Genomic DNA, 27,249 nt, shown 5'->3' on the forward strand with positions numbered 1-27,249 from the left:
GCAATGGAAACATGTAATTTTAAAGTGGCTAGTAGACATACCAAAGAGAAAAAAGCAGGGGAAATTAATTTTAACAATGTATTTTATTAACCTAACATAACCAATTATCATTTCTTTTTAAAATATTTATTTATTTGGTCTCAGTTTCATCACATGGTATCTTCCTTGCATCATGTGAAATCCCTAACCAGGGATCGAACTGGGGCTCCTGGCATTGGGAGTGTGGAGTCTTAGCCACTGGATCATCATGGAAGCCCCCAAATGATCATTCCAACATGTAATAAATATTAAAAATTATTAAAAAAGGCTTTTGTTTGTACTAACAGAACTCTGTAGTAAACACGGTACTAAACAGTCTTTGTTTTGTACTAAGTCTTCAAAATCCAGTGTGTGTTTTACACTTCGAGAACATCTCGGTTCAGAAGAGCTACAGTTCAGTGTCAGTGGCCACACATGGCTGGGGGCCACTCTATTAGACAGCCAGGCCCAATTCTGGCGTTCCAGCTTTTTAAACCTAGGTGCTGGGCTCAACCAGAATGGTCAAAACCCTCCTCTTACAGATACTTCCATCCATGCAGGTTTATGCTGTGTGTTATTATTAAATGAGAAGATACTCTAAGTCATCTCCAGATGAACCATGCTATTTTAGAAACTCAAAACCCCTTTAAAAAGCTAACATCAAATACTTAAAGCTCAGGAATAAGAACAAAAGTAATCTAGCTAACAGGCTAAAACTGTTTAAAAGCTCATGAAGTTCTATAAGCGCATTAAAAGATACTCAACTTGTGAACAAACTTACACAACATTTTTAGCTTATTCCTTTGATTTTTAGTAGAAAAGACAAGACATAGGCATGCTCATAGGCTTGCTCAGGCGAAGAACCATCACTCTGCACTACCCTAACAAACAGCTGCTCAGTTTTTGTTCCTTGCCGAGTTCTTATATTTGGTTAACGAGAACAACCGTTTGTTTCCAGGTGCTTCAGGGACTGGTTTTAGCCACAAAGCCAGGCTCGCGATGCAGCCGCTTGAGCCACCACTTGAGCCCTCTACAGAGCTCCCCTGGGCCACTGCCTGTGTCCGCCCATGTGGCCACAGCTCTGAGGGGAGACGTGGCTGTCCTTTGCTGATGGCTCTGACAGGGACAGACCACCCTCCGCCACCCGCCAAGCTGCAGGAACACTGGAACAGGCTGATTCTGAAGAATGTGGGGCAGTTTCAAGTCCCCAAAACCACAGGACCCTGCCCGCCCCACTAGAAGGGATGGCAGGGAGATGCAGGCGGAGGCCCATGGAGAGAGTCCAGGAGACGCTTACCCAAAGCGGAGGGGCTGCCAATTCCCCTTCCAGTTAGGACTGGGGCGGGCTTGACCCTCCTTCTCCCAACCCCCATCCTTTCACAATCACCTGAGGCTGTGCTCCAAGTACAAAGGCACCTGTGGTTTCTCCTCCTCTTTTATCTTCATATTTCCTCCTTCTGGCACTACCCATTCTCTTCTTTGTATTAAAAATATATCGGAGGTTAAGGTCCACAGCTGCCAAAACCGAATAAATACAACCCACAAATCAGGATTTGAACTGCTTGTCTGCTGCAACAATCGTTTGTTAGCTTCAGTGAGTCTGGGTCCTTGATTTTACTTGATGACATGAAAGCTGCTGGTCCAAACACAGGCATGGAAAGCAACTCACTCCATCAGCAGAACCACTAAGAGCGTGACACAGTTAGGTTCTGATCCTGGCTCGACCACTGACTGCCTGGCTGGAGGACACTTAACCTCAGACCCTCGGCTTCTCACCTACAAAAGGGTCTGGCATGTCTCCCCAGCTTCATGCCTCCCTTGTCCCCACCTCCCACTAGGCTCATGCCAGAATGACTTTCTCCACACTAACAGTACTTAATTTTTTTTAAAAATATATATTTTTAAAATATTTATTTATTTAGCTGTGCCAGGTCATAGTTGTGGCATTGGAAATCTAGAGTTGGGTATGTGGGATCTAGTTCTCCGACCAGGAATTGAACTCAGGCCCCCTGCATTAGGAGCTTGGAGTCTGAGCCAATGGATCACCAGCCAAGTCCCAACAGTACTTTACTGACGTTCAGTCTGCATGTAGAAAAGGAACAGATCATATGCATGTGATGTTTAAAAGGCTAATATTAGTATTCGTTATAAAAGCTTGCATTTCAGTTCACATTATGATCCTGGCCTTCCCATGAATTATCTCCTTCTGCCAATTCCCTCAGAATTTGTAGGTAAGGAAAGTGGTGAGGCAGGTTAAGTGATTTGCTTAGACAGTGGGGTTTTTTGTTGTTGTTTTTTAAAGTGGTCTGTGGAGCCGCAGATCTGGGACTTAAACCAAGTCTGTCTGCCTTTGAGGTCTGGGCTCCTACCCCATCTCCATGGCACAATACCACCTTCAGCCGGGCTAACATCTGCCCAACCCCTGGGTCACGGAAAAGATATCACATTTCCCAGGGAGCTTCCTGGATTTCCTAAACCCTGTTCTTTGTTACCTTTATCCTTCATTCACTAACTGCCTGGTTTACTTAACTGAAGATGCCACAAGACAACCACAGTTGTTAACAAACGTTTGTTGACTGACTACATAAATGCAGCCTAATTCAGAGGGTGGCTATGAGTACTGAATAAAATCTGTAAAGCACAAGTAAGCAGGACAGGTTGGTGTGCCCATCACAGCCTGTAGGCACAGTTGTGGCTGCTCAGGTGGAGAGAAGCAAAGGAATGAGCTGAGATCCTACTAAGCACAGGGGCTGCAGGGTTTACTTTGAAGTAGAAGACTTGGTCACTGTTCCCAAAGAGGAGAATCAAACCATAATTGCATCAAAGAGCACAGAATAAGAGAAGAAGCAACTCAGAAAGATACCAAAGAGTGAACACTGTTAATGCTTTCCAGCCTGGAAACTGAATTAGCCACTTCCCTGGTGGCTCTTATGGTAAAGATTCTGCCTGCACCACAGAAGACCTGGGTTTGATCCCTGGGTTGGGAAGATCCCTTGGAGAAGGGAATGACAACCCACTCCAGTACTCTTGTGTGGAGAATTCCATGGACAGAGGAGCCTGGAGGGCTACAGTCCATGGGGTTGCAAAGAGTCGGACACGACTGAGCAACTAACACTTTCTAATACTTTTCAGAGAAAGCAGTGTTGTGACTGGAGCCTAGATGTCCCCACTCCCATGGAGGGCTCTCTGGAACATCACAAGCTTTGATAGGAAACCCTGAGAGAATCACAAGAGCTGCTGCTTGATCCACATTGTCAGGCACCCAGGATGCAGACTGGCCATTGGGAGGCTCAGGTCAACAGGTGGCCAGGCACTACCGCTCTCCAAGCTCCCTGTTTTGCCCCTGAATGCACTCCTACTAACTTGAATCCAGGCTGCCCATGCAGAGAGCAATTACCCAGGACAAACTCTGACTGCTTCTTTTGTGTGTGTGGCTGCATCGAGTGGCATGTAGGATCTTAGTTACCTGACCAGGGATTAAACCTACACCCCCTTATAGTGGAAGCTCAGAGTCTTAACCACTGGACCATCAGAGAAGTCCCAAAATACAAGATTTTTTTCTTTTTTTAATTTTAATTTTTTTGGCCTCACCATGTGGCATGTGGGATCTTAGTTCCCCAACCAGGGATCGAACCTGCACCCCCCTGTAATGGAAGTATGGAGTCTTAACCACTGCACCACCAGAAGTCCCGTGACTGCCTTCTGATACCAGCAATCAGCTAACTTTTTCCTGGGGCCTGACCTACTCCCTGGATGAAGCTATACATAGAATTTCCAGACCAAAGCTGCCAAAAATCCAATCTTGTGAGCAGCACAGCAGTTCCAGGGCCTTCATCTTGTTCCCCATATAGTGACCAACTGTCTGCTACTCAGCTGTTCTAAAGTTCTGAACCCTGAATTGCTTACCAAGTAAGATTTTTCTCCAACTTTGTTTTGTTATGGGACACGGGGGTGGGAATAAAGGGAAACAGATACAGTTACTAACTCATTCCATTTCAACAGCTCAACTAAAGAACTTCTCACTGGAGAAGGAAATGGCAACCCACTCCAGTGTTCTTGCCTAGAGAATCCTGTGGACAGCGGAGCCTGGTGGGCTGCTGTCTGTGGGGTCACACAGAGTCGGACATGACTGAAGCGACTTAGCATGCATGCATGCAAAGAACTCAGAGACACTCCCAACCCACACTAGAGAGTCTTAGACAAGCCTTATTTCTTTCTGACGCTGGAACTGTCAGCATGGAGACACAGGGCCGGCCGCTGAGGGGGACAATGACTACAGTCAGCCGGTCTGCAGCTGTGTGGCCCACAGTCTGGTCCTGTGATCCCAGCTGTAAAAGGTCAGGGGTTTCTCTTCAATTCTCTGCTGCATTTAGAAGCCGTGAGTGGCTGAAAGTACAAACCACAATCTATAAAGGGGTTCATTTAATACTTGAGAAGATTAAAAGCTACAATTAACCTTTTGCAAAATAATAAACTCTGGAAGAACTACTACTGTGCTCACTTTCAGTTACAGTGCCGATCAGGAGGTCAAGGCCAGTGCTCTCTTCGTCAGCTTGACGTTGAGCTGACCAGAGAAACTCGACAGCCCTTTGGCCTGAAGAAGCAATGGGGATTTCTGTCTTCAGTGTGTGAAGTGCCTGGGCCAACATCCCGCTGTCACACAGCTGTGCTGTCCACAAGGCTGCCTGCCCCTGCATCATTCCTTCATCTGGTCTTTCAGAGAAGGAGCAAACCCTAAACATAAGAACAGAGCCAGGACCAGAGGTCCCTGCCTCTGAAATCATCTCCGAAGCACACAAAAATGTGGTTATTTTTCTTTTGTCCCCCAGACTAAAACATAAGCAGGGTTTTCACTTTGCCAGGCTCCAACCCTTTTTGATGTATTAATGGTTTAGAACCAGAGTCATCAGTTAAAACATAATATCACAGATCATGGACTTAGAGAATATGGCAGGAACAGTCTGCTAAACTTTAGATGCTAATCTGATTTTACCCACGAAAGACACATAGACCTACTACGGACACAGAACTCACACTATGAATGACAGGCTCAAGCCAAAAAACATTCAAAATAAATGCTGCTTCAAGACACTATCTTAAAAAAAATTAAAAGTCCATTAAGGGAGGAAAGCACCAGCATCAATACTATCCACATCCTCTGACTGCTGGCTTCAAGGTCACCTTCACGGGAGTATCACCAGACGCACTGGAGTCAGGGTTAAAGCCACAGTCTCAGCCTGGGAGAATGGCTGTCATCCTAGTTTTTCCTGTCTTTTGGGGCAGCTTGCAAAATCAGGTATCTGCATTGGCAGACAGTGATTCAGGTAGGAAATAACAATCATGTACATTAGAAAAATAACACTGAATATCAGATGAACCAATGAAATAATCAAGGTCTGATTTATGTCAATACACAGTAAACATTAAATCATATTAACAAGTGTTGAAATTATAAAACAGATTAGCAAGCAAATAAATTAGTAAATCAGCTTTAGCTCACACATCCTATCAGTTAAATTTTTTTGAGAATACTCACAATATATACATTTACTTGTAAACTATCAATACATACATGTTCTAATACAGCGTTTATAAAATACAGCTTTTATAAAAATTAAAAACAGTAATAAAGAGCAAAAAATGAAATATTTAATAATTAGCCTTTTCACTAACTTAGTTATTACTTTCTAACAGCTTTTTACTATCTTCAGCTGACACATCAAGGCTCAATATATATACTTTATAGGGTGAGGCTCACTGTTAATGGATGTAAATCCATATTTCAAACAGTCTTCTTGATAATTTCCAAGGATACTGACCAAAGGTCAACAAATGGGCAGGCTCTAGATTTCTGAATTTTCAGGTGGAACAAGAGAAGCCCAGGTTGAGGGAAGCGATTCACCCTCAGTAACTTAGGAAAGGAACGTTTTTGGGTGAGGAACACCCTATCTACTTCTGTCTGTTCTTGAGGCTTGCCTGGGAAGGGACTGTGAGAGAAGGTGCTGGCACTGGTCGTTTCTATGTCTTGTCCTCTTCTCTGTTGATAATATCTCCAGACTCCAGTTCTCACAGAGATGAAATCAAGCTTTTTATCACCCTTCTAGCACCTTCCCTGGAGAAGGGAATGGCACCCCACTCCAGTACTCTTGCCTGGAAAATCCCATGGATGGAGGAGCCTGGTGGGCTGCAGTCCGTGGGGTTGCTAAGAGTCGGACACGACTGAGCGACTTCACTTTCACTTTTCACTTCCATGCATTGGAGAAGGAAATGGCAACCCACTCTAGTGTTCTTGCCTGGAGAGTCCCAGGGAAAGGGGAGCCTGGTGGGCTGCCGCCTATGGGGTCGCACAGAGTCGGACACAACTGAAGTAACTTAGCAGCAGTAGCACGTTAAATATAAGCAAAGCTTATTTACTTTCTTACAGATAAAGAATAAAAATACATATGCAAATAGAAACTGCAATATTTTCTTCTTGGATTGTGTCTTCAGCAACCTATTTTGGAGACTACTGAATGGAGAGACAGAATGAAACAGAGTTCACAAGAGCCGCTGGGGCACCAAGAAGCCAGCATGCTCATACTCGGGGGCTATCTTGCCTATAATATCTTGTCTTTGGGGGAATGGCGAAAAGCTAGTTCTTAAAGGCTAATTATTGTACAGTAAGAACAATCTTCGATGGGTTTTGTATCTTCCTTTACATGACACATAAAATTTGGATGTGAAAAAGTATCTAGCATTGACATTTTTTCACGGTTAATGTCTTACTCTTCTAAAAAAAAAAAACAAAAAACGTGATTTGAGAAACCTCAGACTCATAATGCCCACGCCTCTCTCCTCCTTCCTAGATGACACCTGGAACAAAACCACAAAGGATGGTCCTCCGGTACCGAGCAGGAATTCAGGATGCATTTTCCCAAGGAAGTAATGCTACAAGCTGTAGTTACATGTAGGTGGACCAGAATTATGGGTTAGCCATGCCATAAGTTCACAGGTGAAAAGGAAAACTGGCAGAATGTTGATAATTATTGAAGCTGAGTGTTGGATTCAGGGGGATCCATTATACTTTTCTCTCTACTTTTGAGTATACTTGAAATTTCCTACAATAAAACATTAAGATGAAAAAAAAATCATTCCAGGGTAGCCTGACATCCTTGCCACTGTTCCTACGCAATCAAGAGGCATTTTCCACACAGCTGCTTCTCCAGCCAACTCAAAACATGGGGTAAGTGAGACAGTCTGCACTGAGACACCTCACCTGACAAACTCTCCTAGCAACAAGGGCACTGGGAAATAGCTGTGATTATAAAAGCCAGACAGAAAATTTAAGTGACATATTTCAGGGGCAGGGTATTTTCAGTTAGGTACAATGTGGAAAAAAAAAATTTTTTTTTTTTTAATTTCCTGTACTCATTGTACTGAGAATTCTAAGAGACCAACCAAGAGCAACCTTTTCTGGCTGTATGCAACAAGTCTCTTTTGGCTGAATGTAATGAGGCTGTTTTTGCCGTAAGGTTTGCTTGAAAGAAAGAATTGCATGAAATTGAGATTAAAGTTACAAGTTAGAATTTCTTCTCAAAATTGATAATGTTCTCCCTACAAAAGTATTCTTTTATATGTCAAAATCACAGCCTGTATTTAGGGAATGCAATTATAAAAACCTATCCCTCTTACTAGGATTGATGCTTTTGAACTGTGGTGTTGGAGAAGACTGCAAGGAGATCAAACCAGTCCATCCTAAAGGAAATCAATGCTAAATATTCATTGGAAGGACTGATGTTGAAGCTGAAGCTCCAATACCTTGGCCACCTGATGAGAAGAGCCAACTCGTTGGAAAAGACCCCGATGCTGGGAAAGATTGAAGGCAAAAGGAGAAGTGGGCAACAGAGGATGAGATGGTTGGATGGCATCACTGACTCAACCGAAATGCGTTTGAGCAGACTCTGGGAGACAGAGAAAGAGAGATGCCTGGTGTGCTGCAGTCCATAGGGTCCCAAAGAGCCAGACACAACTTAGCGACTGAACAACAACGTACCTCTTATTAAATATCTAAATGTGACAATACATAAATGTGACATGACCCAAGGAGAAAAGGTTCTCCAAAATTCATGTGTGAGTTTGGCAACGGTGTAAATGTAGTATTAGTCAACCTATAGGCCATATCTTTCTAAAACAGGTCATCACTATGGAAACCAACACCCTACTGCTGGGTTCTGCAGGTGGTTTATAAGTCTGAGGTAAAGGCTTTGCTCATGAACATAATTTACAATTACATGAGTCATACACTCAGATATAAACCCAGAGCCTTTCAAAATCTTTAGGAAGCATCTCATTATGGACATGTGGAAACTCTGTGTACAAGAATGTCACCGAATATAATCGTGACTAAGCATCCAAGGATTCTAAGACCCCCGCAGACAATGAAATCCATAGATACTCAAGTCCCCTTATATAAACAGTGTGGTATTTGCATGTAACCTATGCACATCCTCCTCATAAACTTTTTAAAAACTTAATCAATTAATTTGGCTGAGCTGGGTCTTAGTTGCGGCATGCAGGATTTTCTTTTTTTAGTTGCAGTATGTGGGATTTAGATCCCTAATCAGGGATCAAACCCAGGCCCCCTGCCTTGGCAGCATGGAGTCTTAGCCACTGGATCATCTTACCTAAAACAGTGTTAACACTATGTCAATAGTTGGAAATACAATGTAAATAGTTGCTGGCATGTGGGTTGCCCACATGCAGCAAATTCAAGCTTTGCTTTTTGAAACTTTCTGGAATTGTATCCAGGTAGTTTTGATCCACAGTTGGTAGAGTATGCAGACGGGGAACCTGAGGCTATGGAGTCTGACTCTACACTCCTGGTCATGAGACAAGTACAATCTTGGAGAAGAAAGAGCATCCAACGTGCTTAAGAACACTCAGCCAGGCAAACATCCCAAGTGTGAATATGAGATGCCTCATTCTCTCGTTCTTTCCCAGGGCCCCTAGTTCAGGGTATCTAGCTAGTCACACAAAGTAAAACTGGAAGGTTACTGCCTAGAGGTGTCGCCCACAATGATGCCCTTGGACTCAGTGGCATGCACAAGGCCCCACCTGGAGCTAATTTACCCAGACCTCCATGCTTCTAAGTCCCATTAGCTTCTCCTAACACTGGGTCTTCCCCTGGCTTCCAAGTGTTCACACGTCACTTTGTTTTACGTGGCTGTGCCGGGTCTTGGCTGCAGGTGGCATCTTCAGCTGCGGCATGCAAGATCTTTTAGCTGCAGCGTGTGAACTCTTAGTTGCAGTATGTGGGACCTAGTTACCTGGCCAGGAATTGAACCCAAGGCCCCTGCATTGGGAGCGTGGACTCCTAGCCATTGGACCAACAGGGAAGTCCCCCACGTGTCACTTTATTATGAATGCAGGTAGCAACTTTCTCCTCCTACTTTCTGCTTCGTATCAGCTATGAATTCCCATCATTAAGAACCAGCAGGCCTTGGAGAAGGTTCTGAGAATTATCCTGTGTACGTGGTGACAGCTCTTTCGCCACTGCTCCTGTTCCAAATAGCAAAGCTGCTGACTGGCGGGGCTTGGGGTGGGTGGTGGCAGAGTATCATGAGGTCTAACCCCACAACAGTCTCTGAGAACAGCTACAGCTTGGTTGCAAAGTAGTCTTTTTGGCTCACCATCCCACACACTCATCACTGCTGCAGTGTCATTTTTAAATACAAATGCCTGCAGTGTGGCTGGCATAATAAAACCACCTGGGTAAGTACAGGAAAGCTTTACTTTTATTCTCCTTTTCCTTGTCATGTGAAGGCACATCAAAGAAAAACTGCAGTGTTCCTTGAATTGTTTATGACACCAATAAAGGAACCAGGCTCTCAGTCCAGGCTGCAAGGACTTCCCAGGCCCATCGATGAGAACTTCTATGGTTCAGAGGTTTCAAACCACACTGGCTCCTAAAACAGTCCGGAGCACCAAGCTTCCTGCCTGACATATTTGGGAGCTTCCAGATGAAGGGCAGGCAGTCTGCAGATCAAGGGGCTGGGCCTCTGTACTAGCACATTCTACCATAGAATGATGTTTTATAGTCTCCTGTCTTACCGAATGCTTAAAAAATATTCCCTACCTGCCCTCAAGAATTGCATTATGTCCTTTATAAAAACTAAATAGCATCAGATGCACAGGAAATAAACCCACTGATGAATCCCCTAAATCAAGCCATTTTTCAAAAAGTGACTCTTTCAACTCCCACTAGAAACAGGTTCACAGAACTGCTTTATAAAGAAACCAAGGCCCGTCTTCTGCACCACTTTAAAAGCCATAAATCTGGAGGCGGAATGGAAATTGCAAACACGCCACCATCCCCATCTCTCCAACGCTCTACTTGGCATGCATTCCTCATTCCTTACTCCCTTTGCACTCACTGTATGAGCACTGGTAAGAGGAAAGCAGACTTGCTGCCAGGCGATTTCTAAGCAGCAAACATCAAGTTTCAAACCCTGTCAAAGATGGACCATCCTGGCCTTTCCACTGCTGTGGAAAAAGAAAAAACTCTCCATAAGCTGTACTTTTAATTGTAATTATTTTTTATCTTCTTGAAAGATCACTCTTATCAAATCTCTTTAAAAAAATTTATTTGGCTGTGCTGGGTCTTAGTTGCCACATGTGGGAATGTAGGATCTAGCTCCCTGACCAGGGATCGAACCTGGGTCCCCTGCACTGGGAGCATGGAGTCTCAGCCACTGGACCATCAGGTAAGTCCCTCAAATCTTTTTATTTTTAATTGGAGGATAATTGCTTTACAATATGGTGCTGGTTTCTGCCATATATCAACATGAATCAGCCCCCTCAAAGCTTGACTAAACGTTTTTCCCCAAACATGCAAGTGTCAGGGATTTTTTTTAAAAAGCGACTTCTTAGGGAGATGACAGGGTCAATATTAACTTACTGCCCACATTTTCAGATTAAAACCTCATTCATTCATCCATCTATCCATCCATCCATCACTTAACACGTGCCTAGTACATGTCAGGGGCTGAGGACACAGTGATGAACAAGATGGCCATGGCCTGTGCGTTCATGAAGCTTATGGTGTCCTGGGAAAGACAGACAGTAAACAGCAACTCTAGCTCTGATAAGTTCTGTGAAAGTGAGGTAGAGAAGGCTAGCCGTGCCTTCAAAATGTAGGCATCTCTTTCCATAGTGGGAAGGGGCTTCCCTGGTGGCTCAGAATGTAAAGAATCTGCACTACAAGAGACCCAGGTTCCATTCCTGGATTGAGAAGATCCCCTGAAGAAAGAAATGGCAACCAACTCCAGTATTCTTGCCTGGAGAATTCCATGAACAGAGAAGCCTGGTGGGCTACAGTCCATATAGTCCACAGGGTCACAATGAGCTGGACACGACTCAGCGACTAACACTTTCACCCTTTCCATAGTATAGAGCCACTGCAAAGAAGAAGCTGCCCCACCGAGTCCTAGATTTCCCAGGGCCTCTAGCATTGTAGAGGGCCTGTGGGACTAGCTCACCCCAGTGGAACATGAATGGAAGTGATGTGTGTCACTTCTGGGTCCAGGAATTTAAGGAGGTACACCTTCTCTTTGCTTTCTCTTTCCCCTTCTGCCAGCTGGATGCAAGGAACTCTAATAACTTAGGGCGGGGGTCAGCAACCTGGGCCCAAGGCCTGTTTCTATGAAGTTTTACTGGAACAAAGCCACACTCATTCATTCACATATGGCCTACAGCTCGTTTTCTGCTACAACGAGGAGCTAAGTGGGTTGCAACAGAAACAGAGCCGTAAGTCTAACATATTTACTCTGTGTATGTGCGCACTCAGGCATGTCCAACTCTTTGCAACCCCATGGACTGCAGCCTCCCAGGCTCCTCTGTCAATGGGATTTTCCAGGCAAGAATACTGGAGTGGGTTGCCATTTCCTCCTCCAGGGGATCTTCCCGACCTAGGGATCAAACCCACATCTTTTACATCTATCTACTTGATTGGCAGGTGGATTTTTAACCACTGCACCACCTGGGGTTGGGGTAAATATCTACTACCTAGCTGTTTAAGAAGTTTGCCGAGCCACAGGATGGAAGGAACTTGGGCTCCTAACCGACATGGGCCCCCATCCACCTACCGCCAGGAACACCTATACTGGACTGTTAAGAAGGCAAGGAACAGACTTCTAATTTGTTACAGCAAATGTTATCCTACCTCATACAGAAAGCACAATGTCCAATGAGAAAATGGAACAGAAGACAGATGCTCAAAGTTAGGCTCCATTATACTATCCTTTTCTTATCACAAGATTGTGTCCTAAATTTAATGTCAACACTGCTAAATGTTTTAAAGTGTCTTTTTTTTTTCGATTTGGCTGCGTCAGGTCTTAGCTGTGACACACAGGACATCCCCTCGTGCGGGATCTTTCACTGTGGCAAGCGGGTTTAGTTCCTCCTTGGCAGGTGGGACCTTAGTTCTCAGACCAGGGATTGAACCCTTGTCCTCTGCCTTGCAAGGTGGATTCTTAACCACTGGACCACCAGGGATGTCCCTAAAGCGTCATCTTTTTAAAATGCTCCCCCAGAGTGTAATTTCCTACTCAGTAAAACTAATCAAGCCCAAAGCACAGTTGCATTTGAAATCTTCAACTTGCAACACACATCCTACCCTTCCAATTCTTGGTAGTGGCCCCTTTTAAAATAGAGAATGTATTTAGCCAGGTGTCTAAAAACAGCCCTGTGCACCAAACAAAAGACCTCAGGCTACAACGTACAATTTTCTTAAATTACAGGTGTCAGTCCATGACAGCACTGAAGTATTTGTTCTCTGCAAGGAAAATCCAAATACGTTTATCGCAGGGACCAAGGGTAAAACACCTTCCTTAAAAAGAAAACAAAAATTCAGTCCTGCCTGGCTCCCCTGGGTGACTTTGGACGAGTAACTTACCCTCTCCGTGCGTCCACATCCTCATGAGCACGTTACCTAACTGGAGAGGGCGGTGGTGAGGATTAAATGAGATACTGTACCCAGCATTCAGCCAGGCCCCTGTCGGTGCTCAGCTTCGTAGTGCTGCCTTTACTGTTTCATTATCAGATCAAAGCAACCACACTGTGCCATAACTTTGGCATCTTCTGTGTAGTTAGTAAATTCTTGACTAATTAGTAGAAAACTTAGTAAATTGTAGTCTCAGCACTAAAGATCGACGGATTAAATTAAAATCTTCCCAAGACAATTAAGAGCTCAAATCAGTTTAAACGGAATACTGCAGTCAGTCATTAGGCACTGGAAGCAGTGTAAGCAGCATTTTTCTTTGCTAAAGTTAGCACTAACTTACAGGGCATGTAATTCAGGTAGACGCGGCACCACCCTTATTGAAAAAGCTTAGCAACCATGCATAATGATCACTTTTGCTCCACTTCTTACATGAATGCTACACTTAAGTGTGTCACAGCCTCAAGACTGAGCACCAGCTTCTCTTAAAAAAGAAACACTCTCTTAACCTATTGCCATGTGAAAGGGGGGAAAAAGGTTGAAGTGCAGAACGCAGGCATACCTCATCTTACTGCGCTTTGCTTTACTGAGCTTCACGGACGTTGTGTGTTTACAGATTGATGGTTTGTGGCAGCCCTGCACTGTCAGCTGATGGCTGACATTTTTTCAGTAATAACTTTTTAAAAAATATATATTTTATGGAAGTACAGTAGATTTACAAAGTTGGGGAGCAATGAAGTATTTTTATTTATTCGGCTGCACAGGGTCTTAGTCACATGGGATCTTCAATCTTCATGGCACCACGGGGGATCTTTAGTTCCGGCACCATATATCTTTTTTGTTGTTGTGCCAACTCTTAGCTACGGCATGAAGGATCTAGTTCCCTGACCAGGGATCAAACCCGGGCCTCCTGCACTGGGAACATGGGAGTCTGCCCTGGACCACCAGGGAAGTCTCCTGAAGTATTTTTAAATTAACGTGCATACATTGTTTTTTTAGGCAGAATGCTATTGCACACTTTACAGATGACAGTATAGTGTAAACGGAACTTTTACATGCACTGGGAAACTGAAAATTTGTCTGACTCCTTTAATGCAGTATTTTGTTTTATTGTGGTGGTCTAGAACTCAACGCATAATATATCTGAGATGTCTGTATATGATCCCATTGAACCAAAACAAAAAGAGTTCATGTGTGATAGATGTACTCATATTTGTAGAAATGTAGGAAAAAACAAGGATATACACCAAATATGTATATGTATGTATTATATATTGCATTAACTATAATTCCCTCCTACTACTGTGATAAAGAATAATTTTTTCCTTAGAGTTTTCTGTGTTTCTTTAAACATTGATCGTGCATTTTTTTAAATAAGGGGAAAAGGTTATTAAATTAAAAAATAAAGCAGAACAAACAGTATTTTGCACTCAGAGTTCTTCCCCTTGTTTTGTGGGGTTTTTGTTTTGCAGTAAATAGAGATCATGGTGCCCTTTTTTGGAGCACTCATTTAAACAGAGAGGAGGAAAAACCTGTTAACAGAGAAACCAAACAAGCTTTGAATTATCAAAAAATCAGAAAATAACAAGTGTCAGCAAGGATGTGGAGAAACTGGAACCCTTGTGCACTACTGGTGAGAATGTAAAATGGTACAGCCACTGTAGAAAATAGTATGGCAGATCCTCAAAAGATTAAAACTAGAATTACCATACGATCCAGCAATTTCACTTTTGGGTACACAAACCAAGGACTTGAAAGTAGGGTCTCAAACATCTCTTTGTACAACCACGTTCATAGCAGCATTGCTCACAAGAGCAAAAACGTAGAAACAACCCAAGTGTCCATCAACAGATGAAGAAATAAGCAAAATGTAGTTAGCATATACATACAATAGCAACCTTAAAAAAGAATAAAATTTTGCAATATGCTTCAACAGGGAAGAACCTTGTAGACATTATTCTAAGTGAAACAAGCCAGTCACAAAAAGACAAATACTGTGTAATTCCACTAATATGACATATTTAGAGTATTAAAAAAAAAAAAACAAGGAAGTAGAATGGTGGTTACCAGGAGCTAGGCAATAGCCAGGAAAATAGGAGGTTATTGTTTAATGGGTTTAGAGTTTCCGTTTTAAAAGGTGAAAAGGATATGGAGGTGCATGGTGATGATGGTTGTACAACAATGTGACTGAATATTAAACATAATACTGCTGACCTGTACACTTAAAAATGGTTAAGATGGTAGATTTTGTTAGGAGTATTTTACTAAAATTTAAAAATACATATATAAAAAAAAAGTATATGTGCTTAACTTATGACCTATATAAGCTACAGCTATGCTTTCAATTGTGTATATTATGAAACATATAGAAGCACCAGAAACTTTTAAAATACATGGAAATAAATACAAATGGAAGCTCTAATATTTTCTTTCCAATGAATTGCCTCAGGCACTCCTCGGGAGGTCCAAACCCTAAAATCTGACAGGCACAGAAAGGTAATGCCTCCTTCTCAAGCCCAAGCCCCACTGTGCACAGAGCAGCGTGTTAACAGCCCAACCCTGACATTAAAATCCGTCTTCTCTTCCTCCTTCCCTTCTCTTGTATTCCAGGAGTCTTTAACCCTGCTCCAGGGTCTCAAAAAAAATTTTTTTTAATTATTTATTTATCTGGCTGTGCCAAGTCTTCACTGTAATATACAAGATGTAATTCCCCAACCAGGAATCGAACCCAAGCACCCTGCATTGGGAGCATAGAGTCTTAACCACTGGACCACCAGAGAAGCACTACCCTCATGAATATTTAACCGTAACAGACTCAGCTACCATGAATCCTCAGTAGGCAGCAAATGCCTGGCAAATTCAGAGAGAGATTGGAATGGAAACGAATGGAAATGCTCCAGAGCTATGGAGATCCTTGTGAAGCTACCTGGTGAACTGGCAAAACAGGAGCTAGAATGAGGTTTACCAAACAAGTCTTGGGTGCCTGGAGATCCCAAAGTCTTAGAAACACTGCTTGAGCAAACACTTGTGGAGACAGTGAACTAAAAGGATACAGTCAGATCTACAATGAGGCTGGATGCCAGCCAGCAGCTGCAGAGAGGCTTACCTTCAGGATCTCAGGTTCTTTGATATCCAGAGATCTTGGGTTCCAGTGTTGTAGATGTTTATGTAATCTGTGATGTTTATGAGCACTTGGTGGTGTAAAAAACCAAATCAGGCAGACTGCAGTCATGAATCCAAGGCCAACGCCCAGAAAGAGTCCGCTCACGTAATGCGGGAGGGGGAGGATGAGGTACGCATAGACGCACAGGACAAAGCAGCCCAGCGTCTTGACGGGTAATTCCAGCTGCTGCGCGGCCGAGTCCACCTCGTGGTCACTGTCCAGAGCTGGGCCATCGTCCGCTAGCCCCTCTGGCTTGAGAGGGCCTTCTGGGAGTTTCTCAGCTTTACTCTCCCCCTCCGGTTCCAGGTCAAAGTCCTCGGTGTATAGTTCGCAAAACTCTTCGTCTTCTTTGCTCGCTAAGGCAGACAAAGAGCATTTCTCAAGAACCAGGGAGCTGGTCTTCGGGCCTCCCTCCTTCAGCCCGCTCCCCTGGGAGCTCCTCGGTTCCGCCTCTCTCGCGGGCTCCTCGGAGGACTGTGGCTGGTCGCTCCTGGGGACGCCGGGGTCACTCCCCATGCCCTCCCCCTCGGAGTCACACTCCTCCTCCTTGATGCTGTAGTTGTTATTGCTTTCCAAGTGACCGTTCAGGCTGGACAGATTGGAGAGCTCGGAAGCACTTGAAGATAAGGCTTTGGGCCTGTGGCTGCCACTTTCTTCCCCTATAATCTTACTGAAAAGCTGAAAAGGGTCATAGATGACTTCCGAGAGGCGTCGCTTAGTGTCTTCGATCTTGGCCTCCATTTCGGGCACTTTAAAAAAGGAGCGCGTGTCGGAAGGCGACGTCAGAGGGGAAGAGGGTGCAGTTTTGGAATCCCCACCTGTGTTCCGCGGCTGCGTGAACTGCTTGAACAGGTGTAAATTCAGCTTGGAGTCCGGGGGCCTGTAGGACACGGCGTCGGACTCCTGCCGGGAGGTGTCGGTGGACAGAGACTTGACTAACGTCTTCATCAAGTGCCTGTGCCGGGGCGGGTGGGGGGATTCTTTTGGCTCCACCTCGGTCGACAGGGACTTCACAAGGCTCAGGAAGGGTTTGGCGCTGGAAAGCGTGGAGGACGAGGCGCTGGATGAGAGGATGGGCGACCGGGAAGGCGAGGACAGCGGGGAGGAAGAACTGGTTTTCTGCTCGGACAGGGAGGACACGCTGGGAGAGCTAGCTATGCGCCCCGACGAGGACGACCCCGGGGACAGAGCCAGTGGCACTGTACCGAATACTTGTGCGGCCGGAGCAGGGGGCTCCAGCAGCTTTACGGTGTTCTCGGAGACGGGCACCACGGCGGGGGACACGGACAGGCCATCCGCCAGGATGAGCTGGGCGCCGGGGCCAGCGGGGTCATGGCCACCCCCGGGTTCAAGGTAGAGGTCCTCCTTGGCTTCGAGCCCCGTTACAACGGTCTGGTCGTCCAGCCCCTCCTCCAGGAGCTCCCGGAACTCCTCCTCCTCTTCCTCCTCCTCCTCCCCGGACACCGAGAAGTGGATGGCAATAGTGTCTCGGGACACGGACCTCTGCACGTGCACTCTGGGGGCTGATGGTTTTGGCATGTCAAGGGTTTTCTCGGCATGGCGACCATTCAGACTTGTCATCGCCGGCTTCACAAGGGCTCAGGCTCTGTGAAAACAGGGAGAAAACCCAAAAGTCAGAAAGTGGTTTCTCCACGGGAGACGCTGTCCTGTGTGGACCAGAGTGCGGCTAAAGCTCACTTCTAAATGGTGATAATACTTTTACCTGGCAGATGGCCACCCTTTCTCACTTAAGCAGGTTTAGTGGTTTAATTTTCATCAGATAAATTCCAGCGAGGCATTCTCTTTTATGAGCAAACTACCCACCCGTGTTATAAATGCCATACAACCTGTCTTCCTTCACAACATCTAAGTGGTTGTTTCCTCCCTGTTAACTGGCCCATTTCTATCAGTAATTCTATACTGCAAGGCTCGAAAGACCTGCACGACAGTTGTTACCAGCATTAGTTCAGAACTCCCACAGGATAAAATGCAGCATCCTGGCGATTTTGAGGATCTCGGAACAAAAATTTCACCAGTGGCTTTCTGGCTATAAAAAGTGAATCCTGGAGGGTTATGGCTTTCACTGCAATTTTCACAGCAATCCTAACAATTATTTGGCTTGTGTCTCCCACCAATGTTCATATAGCCTGACACTGCAAATAAGTAGCAGAGTAACCAAGGGTGGCAAGGGACATCTGCAAACTAATTGCTGTGACCGGCTGGCTTATTTCCCAAATGGTAGGTACCCTGAGGCCTGAGTATTTAGGCAGCCATGAAGACATGGCCATTTCTAAGACTTCAAGATAAAGCAAAGTTGTATTTTCAGCTGAATCCAAGGGCAGGAAAATGAAGTCTCAGTGCTGAAACCTACCACCAACTGAGAACTCTGCTAAGAGCTGGGGTGAGAGACACGGAGGCGACGTTGCTTAGTCGCTGTGGAGATAAGAGACACCCGAAAAGCTGAGCAGCAAAGCAAAAGAAGCCAAGCCTACCTGTGACACCCAGTGCATGACACCGTCCCCCACTCCCCATTCACTTAGGGCCCATTTATAGGAAACCAGGCATCATGACAGGTCCTACCAGAAGGAAATGAACACCACCATCTGGAAAGCACGACTGTCAGAGTAGCTAAAATGCACTTGAGGAGTGACCCGCAGGCCTTCTGAGGAGGGTGAGAGCAGCGCGGGAGGCAGGACACCCGCCTGCTCCTTTAAACTGACGGCAGGCTGGCAGGACAGGCCTGATTAGAAAGAAGGGACGAAGGCATGAAGACGAGCATGGGCATGGTGTGTCCTGCCACATGGGTCTATTCTCCATGTCCAGGACGGAGGGTGGGTGTTGGGGGCGAGGGCCGGCATGAGTGAGGCATCATGGAAGAGAGGAAAGGGCAGCCTCGGGGCCAGAAAACAAGGCTTCTGACACTTGATCCTTCTCCAGCTGACTTGGTGGGACCTTGAACAAGCCAAGACCTCTCTGGGTCTCAGAATCTTCATCTGTCAAACGAGGGACCAATGACTTAGAGACTGTCCAAATCTCAAACTCTTATGTTTATGTTTACAGGTGAGAGTACAGAACCCAATCTGATACTTACCCTGGTAATCTGCCATAGAGTCAACATTGTGCTGCCTGCTCCTTTACTTTGAAGAACTCCTATATTTAAGTCTTCTACCAAACATTCAGGTTCAAAATTCTAGTAACTAAGACTACCAAAACAAAAGAAAAAGTAAACCTGTGTTTGTTTGTAGGTGATGGGGGAGAAAAATCAGGGTGGGGAGGAGAGGAAGGGCAGGAAAAACTATTTCCCAGAAACAGGCAATAATCCAGTGATGACAAGAACTACAGTTCAAGAGCCCAGTCACAAGAAAGACACATCTCAAACTACTGATTGAGAAATTACTTTCATAAAAACTTTTCAATAGAGTTTTGTCCAAGCTCCTTCATGATCCTCAGGCTCTCCCGTCTCCATTGGAGCCAAGAAAAAAGAATTTCTATTGATCAGACAAAACATTCAAATCCAGGAGCTGGCAGTAAGCTGGAAAGACACAGCTGCTGGTCCAGGACAATCCTTCCCTGTTATCTCAAAGCCAACATGTTTATTGGCTTAGGAAGAAGAAAAATGCCAAGTACAAAACACATTTTTCATTTTAACGGTCACCGACTTTTATAGGGGCTTCCCTGATAGCTCAGTTGGTAAAGAATCCGCCTGCAATGCAGGAGACCCCAGTCCGATTCCTGGGTTGGGAAGATCCGCTGGAGGAGGGATGGGCTACCCACTCCAGTATCCTTGGGCTTCCTTTGTGGCTCAGCTGGTAAAGAATCTGCCTGCAATGCGGGAGACCTGGCTTTGATCCCTGGGTTGGGAAGATCCCCTGGAGAAGGGAAAGGCTACCCACTCCAGTATTCTGCCCTGGAGAATTCCATGGACTTGCAGTACATGGCGTGGCAAAGACACGACTGAGCCACTTTCACTTTTACAAGGGTAATTTTAAAATAAAATTATAGAGGTAATTTAAAAAGAAAGTTTGGTTTTTGGTAATTCTCAGTAGGCTGAAAGCTAAGCTATTTCAATTGCTTTAATAACATAAAGGATGGTCTGAAAGGCTCTGCTACTCTAAGGCTGGTGGTGAAAGTGACAGTGGGCACAGGTGCAAATCCAGAGAGCATGACCGGGGCTGAACAGGGAAGCGAGTCATCCGGGGAGCAAGAGTGGAGAGGCTCTTCTGGAGTTGAGGTGGGATGGTCTGGGAATCTGCAGGCAAAGTCAGGCCCCGTCCAGAAGGGTCAACAATAGTGCTTCCAGAAGCCTGTGGTCTCAGCAACCAGACAGGGCCATTAGGGGCCCATCTGCCCAACCCACCAACACATAGTCGGGCCTCCTGACTTTCCCAGGGACGGGGGAGCCTGGTGGGCTGCCGTCTATGTGATCGCACAGAGTCGGACACGACTGAAGTGACTTAGCAGTAGCAGTAGCAGCAACTGATCTCTGACTAGACTGTCTTCAGATCTTGTTGGGCTGCACCCTGCAGGCCTACAATGCTGTACTCGCCCAGCTTCAAGACCAAAGAAGAAACAGCCCAGACTCAGTGAGGGAGACATCAATGGTTTATTGGATGGGAGAGTTTACATGTCTGAAGCAAGGTTCTGGAGCGATATCCACCATGTGCAATGGGTGGTGAGCAAGACATGGCAGCAGTCTTTGCTGCCAAAGGGAAGGGGAGATTGCTAGTTATAGGGGGAATTGACATCAGGTTTGCTCATTGGTAACCAGGGAAACTAGCATCGGGGCATGCCCCTTACCGCCCCTTTTGGTAAGAACAGTCACTAGCTGGGGCCTGGGGCAAATATGCAGGTGGGTCAGTCCTGTGAGTAGGTGTAGGTGAAGCAGGCACTGGTAGAGCAGGGGATGTACAGAGAGCAAGAGAACAGTCATCTTGAGTGGCCTGTGTCAGCCAACTGGGCCTGAGCTGGGCCTCCTGAAGAGTTAGGTGCTGGTGTGGCTCACCACTGCTAACGTCTTTCTGTAGGGCTCAAGCAGTGGCTTCAGAGGTTTGGAATAAACTCTCCCAAATTAGGTTTTACTAAAACAAGCCACATGAGGCTAAAGCAGCACTATAACTTTTTAAAAATAAGAAAATCTTATAGCCTTTTTGCTCATCTGCAAATGAGGGGGCTAGGTCAGATAAACAAAGATTGCTTCAAGGACCCAAACTGCTGGATAACTCTATGTCCTGGAACCAGAGTCCATGGATTGGGTTCTAGACAAAACTGATCACCACGTGGCTGCTCCGTCTTCCTCCTAGGGAGTCCTCCAAGCCCCCCTTCTCCATCCTTCATGGGCGGGCGGCTGGGGCCAGTAAAACTGACCTTCCTACAGCCAAGGTCAAGGGAAAAAGCACCTGACTGCTGTCCGGAACTTTACGTGACTGTGCCAAGGACACAGCACTGAATGAGGAGGGGGTGGGGAGCCGGTCAGACATGGGCTTTTGATACTCATGTCCTGATTCGCCACCACAGCGATCTGCCTCCTCAAGCGTGTCATGCATGCTTGTTATTCCTGCTTGTCCTGGCCTTGGTTTGGCCCTCCATGCACCGGCATGGAGAGAGCTAAGAGCGTGGTTCTCAACAGCTAGCATGTGACCAGCAGGATTGGGAAATAAGAATTAGTTATCCATCTGATAATCTAGCATCATAAAAAAGTAGCCTCCTGCCCTCTACTATCTCAACTCAATTATAACTGGACTCAAATAAACGAGGACAACCTTTTCTCAAGCATTCAGGAACTGAAATGTCAATAAAGGTCATTTCTCTCTCACCAGGTCTCCTTTTCCAAAGCCACCAGCACAAGACCTTGGGTTTTAACACTGATTTTGAGTCTTGTGAGGGGAGGGCCTAAAGCTTCCACTGTCAATTAGGATGATTTCTTGCCAGGGGTATGTTTAAACAAAAGGCTGATTTGGTCATGAGCAAAGTATGCCAAATATGAACCCCATCCAGCCCCAGAATGGATGGGTGTCCAAGAGCTAGGTGATGTTAATAAACACCAGAAGCCATAGGTCTGATGTCTGGGAAAACAGGTTCTATTTTTCAGGTCCACCATTCTGCTGAAAACAACTAACAATGAAATCAATATTTTTAAAAAAAAAAAACTGAAAAGCACTGAAGCTTCAACAACTGAGTAAAGAATCACAAAGCCAGAAGGAATAAAGAACCTCAGAGAGATGAGCCCTACAGAAGCTGCTCTTGCCCTCAAACCACTGGATGATTCTGCCAAATTGGCACCTTCATTTTATGGATCTTCTGAGCAGAAATCATAGTTCAGGGCTGGCTGAGGTGGAGCCCTAACTGGAGAGTGTTCCCCAATGAGCTGGGACGTCAAAGGGCTACATCTACCTGGGAGTAGGAGAACCAGAGGCAAATGGCCCTCACTTAGATCTGAGAGCTTCGAGGCCATTAAGCTAGGGAAGCCAATCACAGAAAGACGAATATTGAGTGATTCCATTTCGTGAGCTATCTAAAGTACTCAAATTCAAATAAACAGAAAGTCGGATGGCAGTTACCCGGGCTGGGGAGTGGGAAGCAGGGAGTTGTTTTGTAATGGATATAGAGCTTTGCATGATGAAAGAAGTCCATAGACCGGTTGCATAACAATGTGAATATACTTTTGCTACTGAGTTGTACGCTTAAAAACAGGTAAATTTTAAGTTATTTATATTTTACCATAAGACTCTTGAGTTCCTCGGACTACAAGGAGATCAAACCAGTCAATCCTAAAGGAAATCAACCCTGAATATTCATTGGAAGGACTGACGCTCAAGTTGAAGCTCCAATATTTTGGCCACCTAATGCAAAGAGCTGACTAATTAGAAAAGACCCTGATGCTAGGAAAGGTTGAAGGCAGGAAGAGAAGGGGATGACAGAGGATGAGATGGCTGGATGGCATCACTGACTGAATAGACAAGAGTTTGAGCAAACTCCAGGAGATGGTGAAGAACAGGGAAGCCTGGCATGCTGCAGTCTATGGGGTCACAAAGAGTCAGACTCGACTGAGCAACTGAACAACAATAATTTAAAAATAACTTTAATTTCACCAGTTGCAACTTTAGAGTGAAATAATATAATACTCTGAACCACTTATGCTGACTAAAAAAATTCAAAAAGCTCACATTGTTCTTTAGTGTTTGTGCAGATGCATTCATTTATGCTCTCATACTTTTAGCGGGTGGGGAAGTTATTTAGAGCCAAATGCTCTCTGAACCTTAGTCAGGTCTGTTTCAAGGAAGCAGAGTATCTTGAACCATTCTGGGGATGGGTCTTGATTAGAGTCTTCACTGTAAGTTTCCAGTAAAGTTATTATGCCTTGTAAAGATGTTCATAGCTCTAAGACTGAGAAAGCCTCTAATAAGGGTTTCTCACCCCAGCACTGATGCAGGATCATAGTCTATTCAGTCTAAAAATAAGGAACAAATCAATATCAATGGCTCCCATCTAACCTGAATTCAGAAAATACAAAGGCCTCAACAAGAAGCTGGTAGCCAACTGCCCTACAAACATGCCCTCCCATGGATATCACGAACTCCATGATATCAACCTCAGTGAAGTCAGTTAGGATAGCAAACATCCATGAAATTGATTTTATTTCTAGTCACTCAAAAAGTTTATCATCATTAATTAGTCCACGAAAAGCCAATCAACAATAAATCAGATTGTACAATGAAAAATGAAGAACTCTTTCAAGACTCACTGTTGGCATTTATTAACTTGGATATAACAACCTCTCTGAATCTGACAGGTTTGTTTTCTGTGAGTTTTCTGGACTAGTTTGCTAACTGCCCTTCCTGCCTCTAGCTGTATTTGAAACAATTCAATCTCAAGATCTTACAGAGCCATGAAAAGAGAAGAGTTCCTTCCAGGCCACCCACTCATCAGCAACTCATCTCCTCGGTCCTCTCACATTATAACAGCCAAACAGTAATGTAGCCATTATTATTATCAACATCAACATTATTATTATTAATTTCTCAGTCATATACTAGGTTAGAGGAAGTGCTGGAGGAAGGAAAAAGTGGAGGGAAATGAGCAATTGTGACTGGAAATTAAACTTGTCTCCAGATGCAGAGAGCACAGTAACACAGCATCTGAAGAGGCAAGCCTGGTTTGGAACATGCCCCATTTCTCAGGAGCATCCCTAATCCTTCAAGATCATTGTGAAAATTCTTCGTCTTTGTAAAATCTGGCCCGTTAAGATACGTGTTGTCTCTGGACAAGCTTGCACTTGGACATATGATGTATGGGCACCATCTGCTAGCATGGGTTGTGTCAGTCAATAGTCTTAATTCCAAAGCATCTCTTGGCAGAGGAAGAGTCAAGCTGCATTGTATTGCAGAGGATGTCCTAACATCTCTTATCTGTGCAAGCTTTTAATAGGATGTGGTTTTATGAAAAGTAGAGAAGGGCCTCAGGACTCATTTTTTTCCACCTTGATGCTGCAGAGGAAGTGGTGGATCTGGTCAAGAACAACTAGTATAGGCAGGTCTGATTTAGCCTAAAAATCTCAAGTACATCTTAATAGCCATCCCTTGATTCATTTAAATTCAATGAAGCAGCTGAGAACTGCCAGCAGCCAACAGATTCTAATCTGTTAATACTCCACCTTACAAACAAAAATCAATATTGACATTGTAGATAATGAACTAGCGCTAGCCTTAGCTTCATTTAAAAAGAGAGAAGAAAGAGAGAAGATGGTACTCTACTACCAGCACAGGCATCCTCACAAGGCACTTAGACCTTGACGGTGAGAAACCTGGAACTCCTATGCCATCAGTTATTAGGTTCCCAGACTGACTCAGAGTCTCTTCCAACCTAGTAGAACAACACAACACAAGGTTGATACGATTAACACACAACAGCTTCACCCTCTGCAGCCACTGCACAGACGTTTACACCTACTATGAGGAAGGCCCACCTGGGAAGAGGGCCACATCCCTAAAGAAAAAAGGGGTTCAGAAGCATCCATGTGATGAGAATTTTGCTTTATAGACTGCTGGATGGTTCTGGTAATGAAATCCAAATGCAGTAACTCTTTCAAAACCAGGTCACACCTTTGGCACAGCTACATGAGGCCTACGGAGGTTTATAAAAGATAATCCTGATGCCATCCATGGGGGGCGGGGGTGGGGAGATCTCAAGGAGACAACAGATGTCATATGATGACATCTATATGAAAGTTCAAAACAACCCTGAAGTAATGAAAACTCAGGATAGAGATGCCCAAATCAGATGGCGCTAATAGAATAAAGAAGGAATTTTTTTTCAGCAGAAAAACCATGTTATGTGACTTAGGAGGAAGAGATGTGAACAAAATAATCTGCCGGATGTGAAACAGCAGCATATGGAAAGGCACTGAGATGAAAACAAGTCAATCAAGATAGAACAAGACAGTTGCTAAACGACTGGGTCGGCTACAGCTGAAGGGCTGTACTGGAGGCATGGCAGGAAGATTAATATTTGATTTCAGAGGCAGGGAATCAATTGCTCAATGCCTCTGAAGCCTAAGTGCTTGGATTTATACTTAAATCTTAGAAAACAAAACCACTGTAGGTTCTTAGGAAGTCTGCAACCTGGATGTAAATAGTTTTCTTCAGGTGAGTGCCTGGAACCTGGGAGACTGTGGTGCTGAAAATCCAGGAGGATGAGCAGAGGGTAGTGACTGTGGTCACAAAAGAGCACATTTTTCAAGAGCTCATCGGGTCAAAGGTTATTAAGGGGGTGAATCTGACAAAGAGTAAATGGAGTTCCTTATTCAGTTTTCATCTTTGCAACCAGGAGATCCAACCAGTCCATCCTAAAGGAGATCAGTGCTGGGTGTTCACTGGAAGGACTGATGTTGAAGCTGAAACTCCAATACTTTGGCCACCTGATGCAAAGAGCTGACTCATCTGAAAAGACCCTGATGCTGGGAAAGACTGAGGGCAGGAGAAGAAGGGGACGACAGGATGAGATGGTTCGATGGCATCACTGACTCAATGGACATGGGTTTGGGTGGACTCCGGGAGTTGGTGATGGACAGGGAGGCCTGGCGTGCTGCAGTTCATGGGGTTGCAAAGAGTCAGACTCGACTGAGCAACTGAATTGAACTGAACTGAATTGATTTATTTATGGCCATACTATGTGGCTTGTGGGATCTTAGTTCCCTAACCAGGGATTGAACTCAGGCCCTTGGCAGTGAAAGCTCAAAGAGTTCTAACCACTGGACTGCCAGGAAACTCTCACAAACATTTAAAGTCAGATTATTTCCAAATGAAAAACAAAAACAACAAAAGCAGTTTCCCAACTACTGTTTGGCTTTGGGTCTGTTGTCATATATTGCTCCTTCCCTCTGCCATGGGCCCTTCCTGTCAGAGTTATCAAGCTCAGTTACAGAAGGGAGCCCAAGTTTTAATACTCTTTGAATTTTTAGAACTTTATTTTGCAATAATTATAGACTCTCAGGAAGTTGCATAAGAAGTTGTATACATTTCACCAATCAGTCCTTATATTTTAAAATCAAACTTTTTTTTAAAGTGATTTTTTGATCATGCCGTGAGGCATGCAGGATCTTGGGTTCCTCACCAGGGACCGAACCTGCACCCCCTTCAGTGGAAGCACAGAGTCTTAACCATTGGACCACCAGGTCAAACCTTAAAGGCAAATTCCAAATGGTTAGGAAGTCAAGTTTTAACCACAGACCACGAATTCATCCCTGTAAGAAAAACGTATTCCAACGGGCAGAGGGAAACTTCTGCTTACAAGGACTTTCTAATAGTCTTGCTTAAGGTCTTCAACGGTCAACTTTAGGAAGACATCATCAGCAGATACTTCCCAAGCACAGGAACAGCCAATTCACCCGAAAGTTCAAAAGGCCAACAGCAAAAAAGCTCAACTGACTACATACAACAAAGAATCAAGAAACAAATCAATGAAACAATTTTGGTCACCAAACTTCAACATTAAAATATAACATGGGATGATGTCAAGGGCATGTTGAGACAAACCCTCTATTATATCGGCACATAATCAGCAAAAACTTCTCTGAAACCAATTCTGCAGTAACTAT

General features: G+C 44.7%; 1 protein-coding gene across 2 annotated transcripts in view; it reads right to left on the bottom strand.

Moving 5' to 3' along the window:
• Positions 1 to 27,249, bottom strand: part of TEX2 (testis expressed 2) — a 113,839-nt gene that overhangs the window by 48,636 nt on the left and 37,954 nt on the right. For both annotated transcript variants that reach the window (XM_070773794.1, XM_019980840.2), the window contains exon 2: positions 16,101 to 17,763. In XM_070773794.1, coding sequence (XP_070629895.1) covers positions 16,101 to 17,738 — 1,638 coding nt within the window. In that variant the 5' untranslated portion in view covers positions 17,739 to 17,763. The remainder of the gene's footprint in view (positions 1 to 16,100; positions 17,764 to 27,249) is intronic.

The sequence above is a fragment of the Bos indicus genome, chromosome 19 (genome assembly GCF_029378745.1).
Source record: "Bos indicus isolate NIAB-ARS_2022 breed Sahiwal x Tharparkar chromosome 19, NIAB-ARS_B.indTharparkar_mat_pri_1.0, whole genome shotgun sequence".
Taxonomy (NCBI): Eukaryota; Metazoa; Chordata; class Mammalia; order Artiodactyla; family Bovidae; genus Bos; species Bos indicus.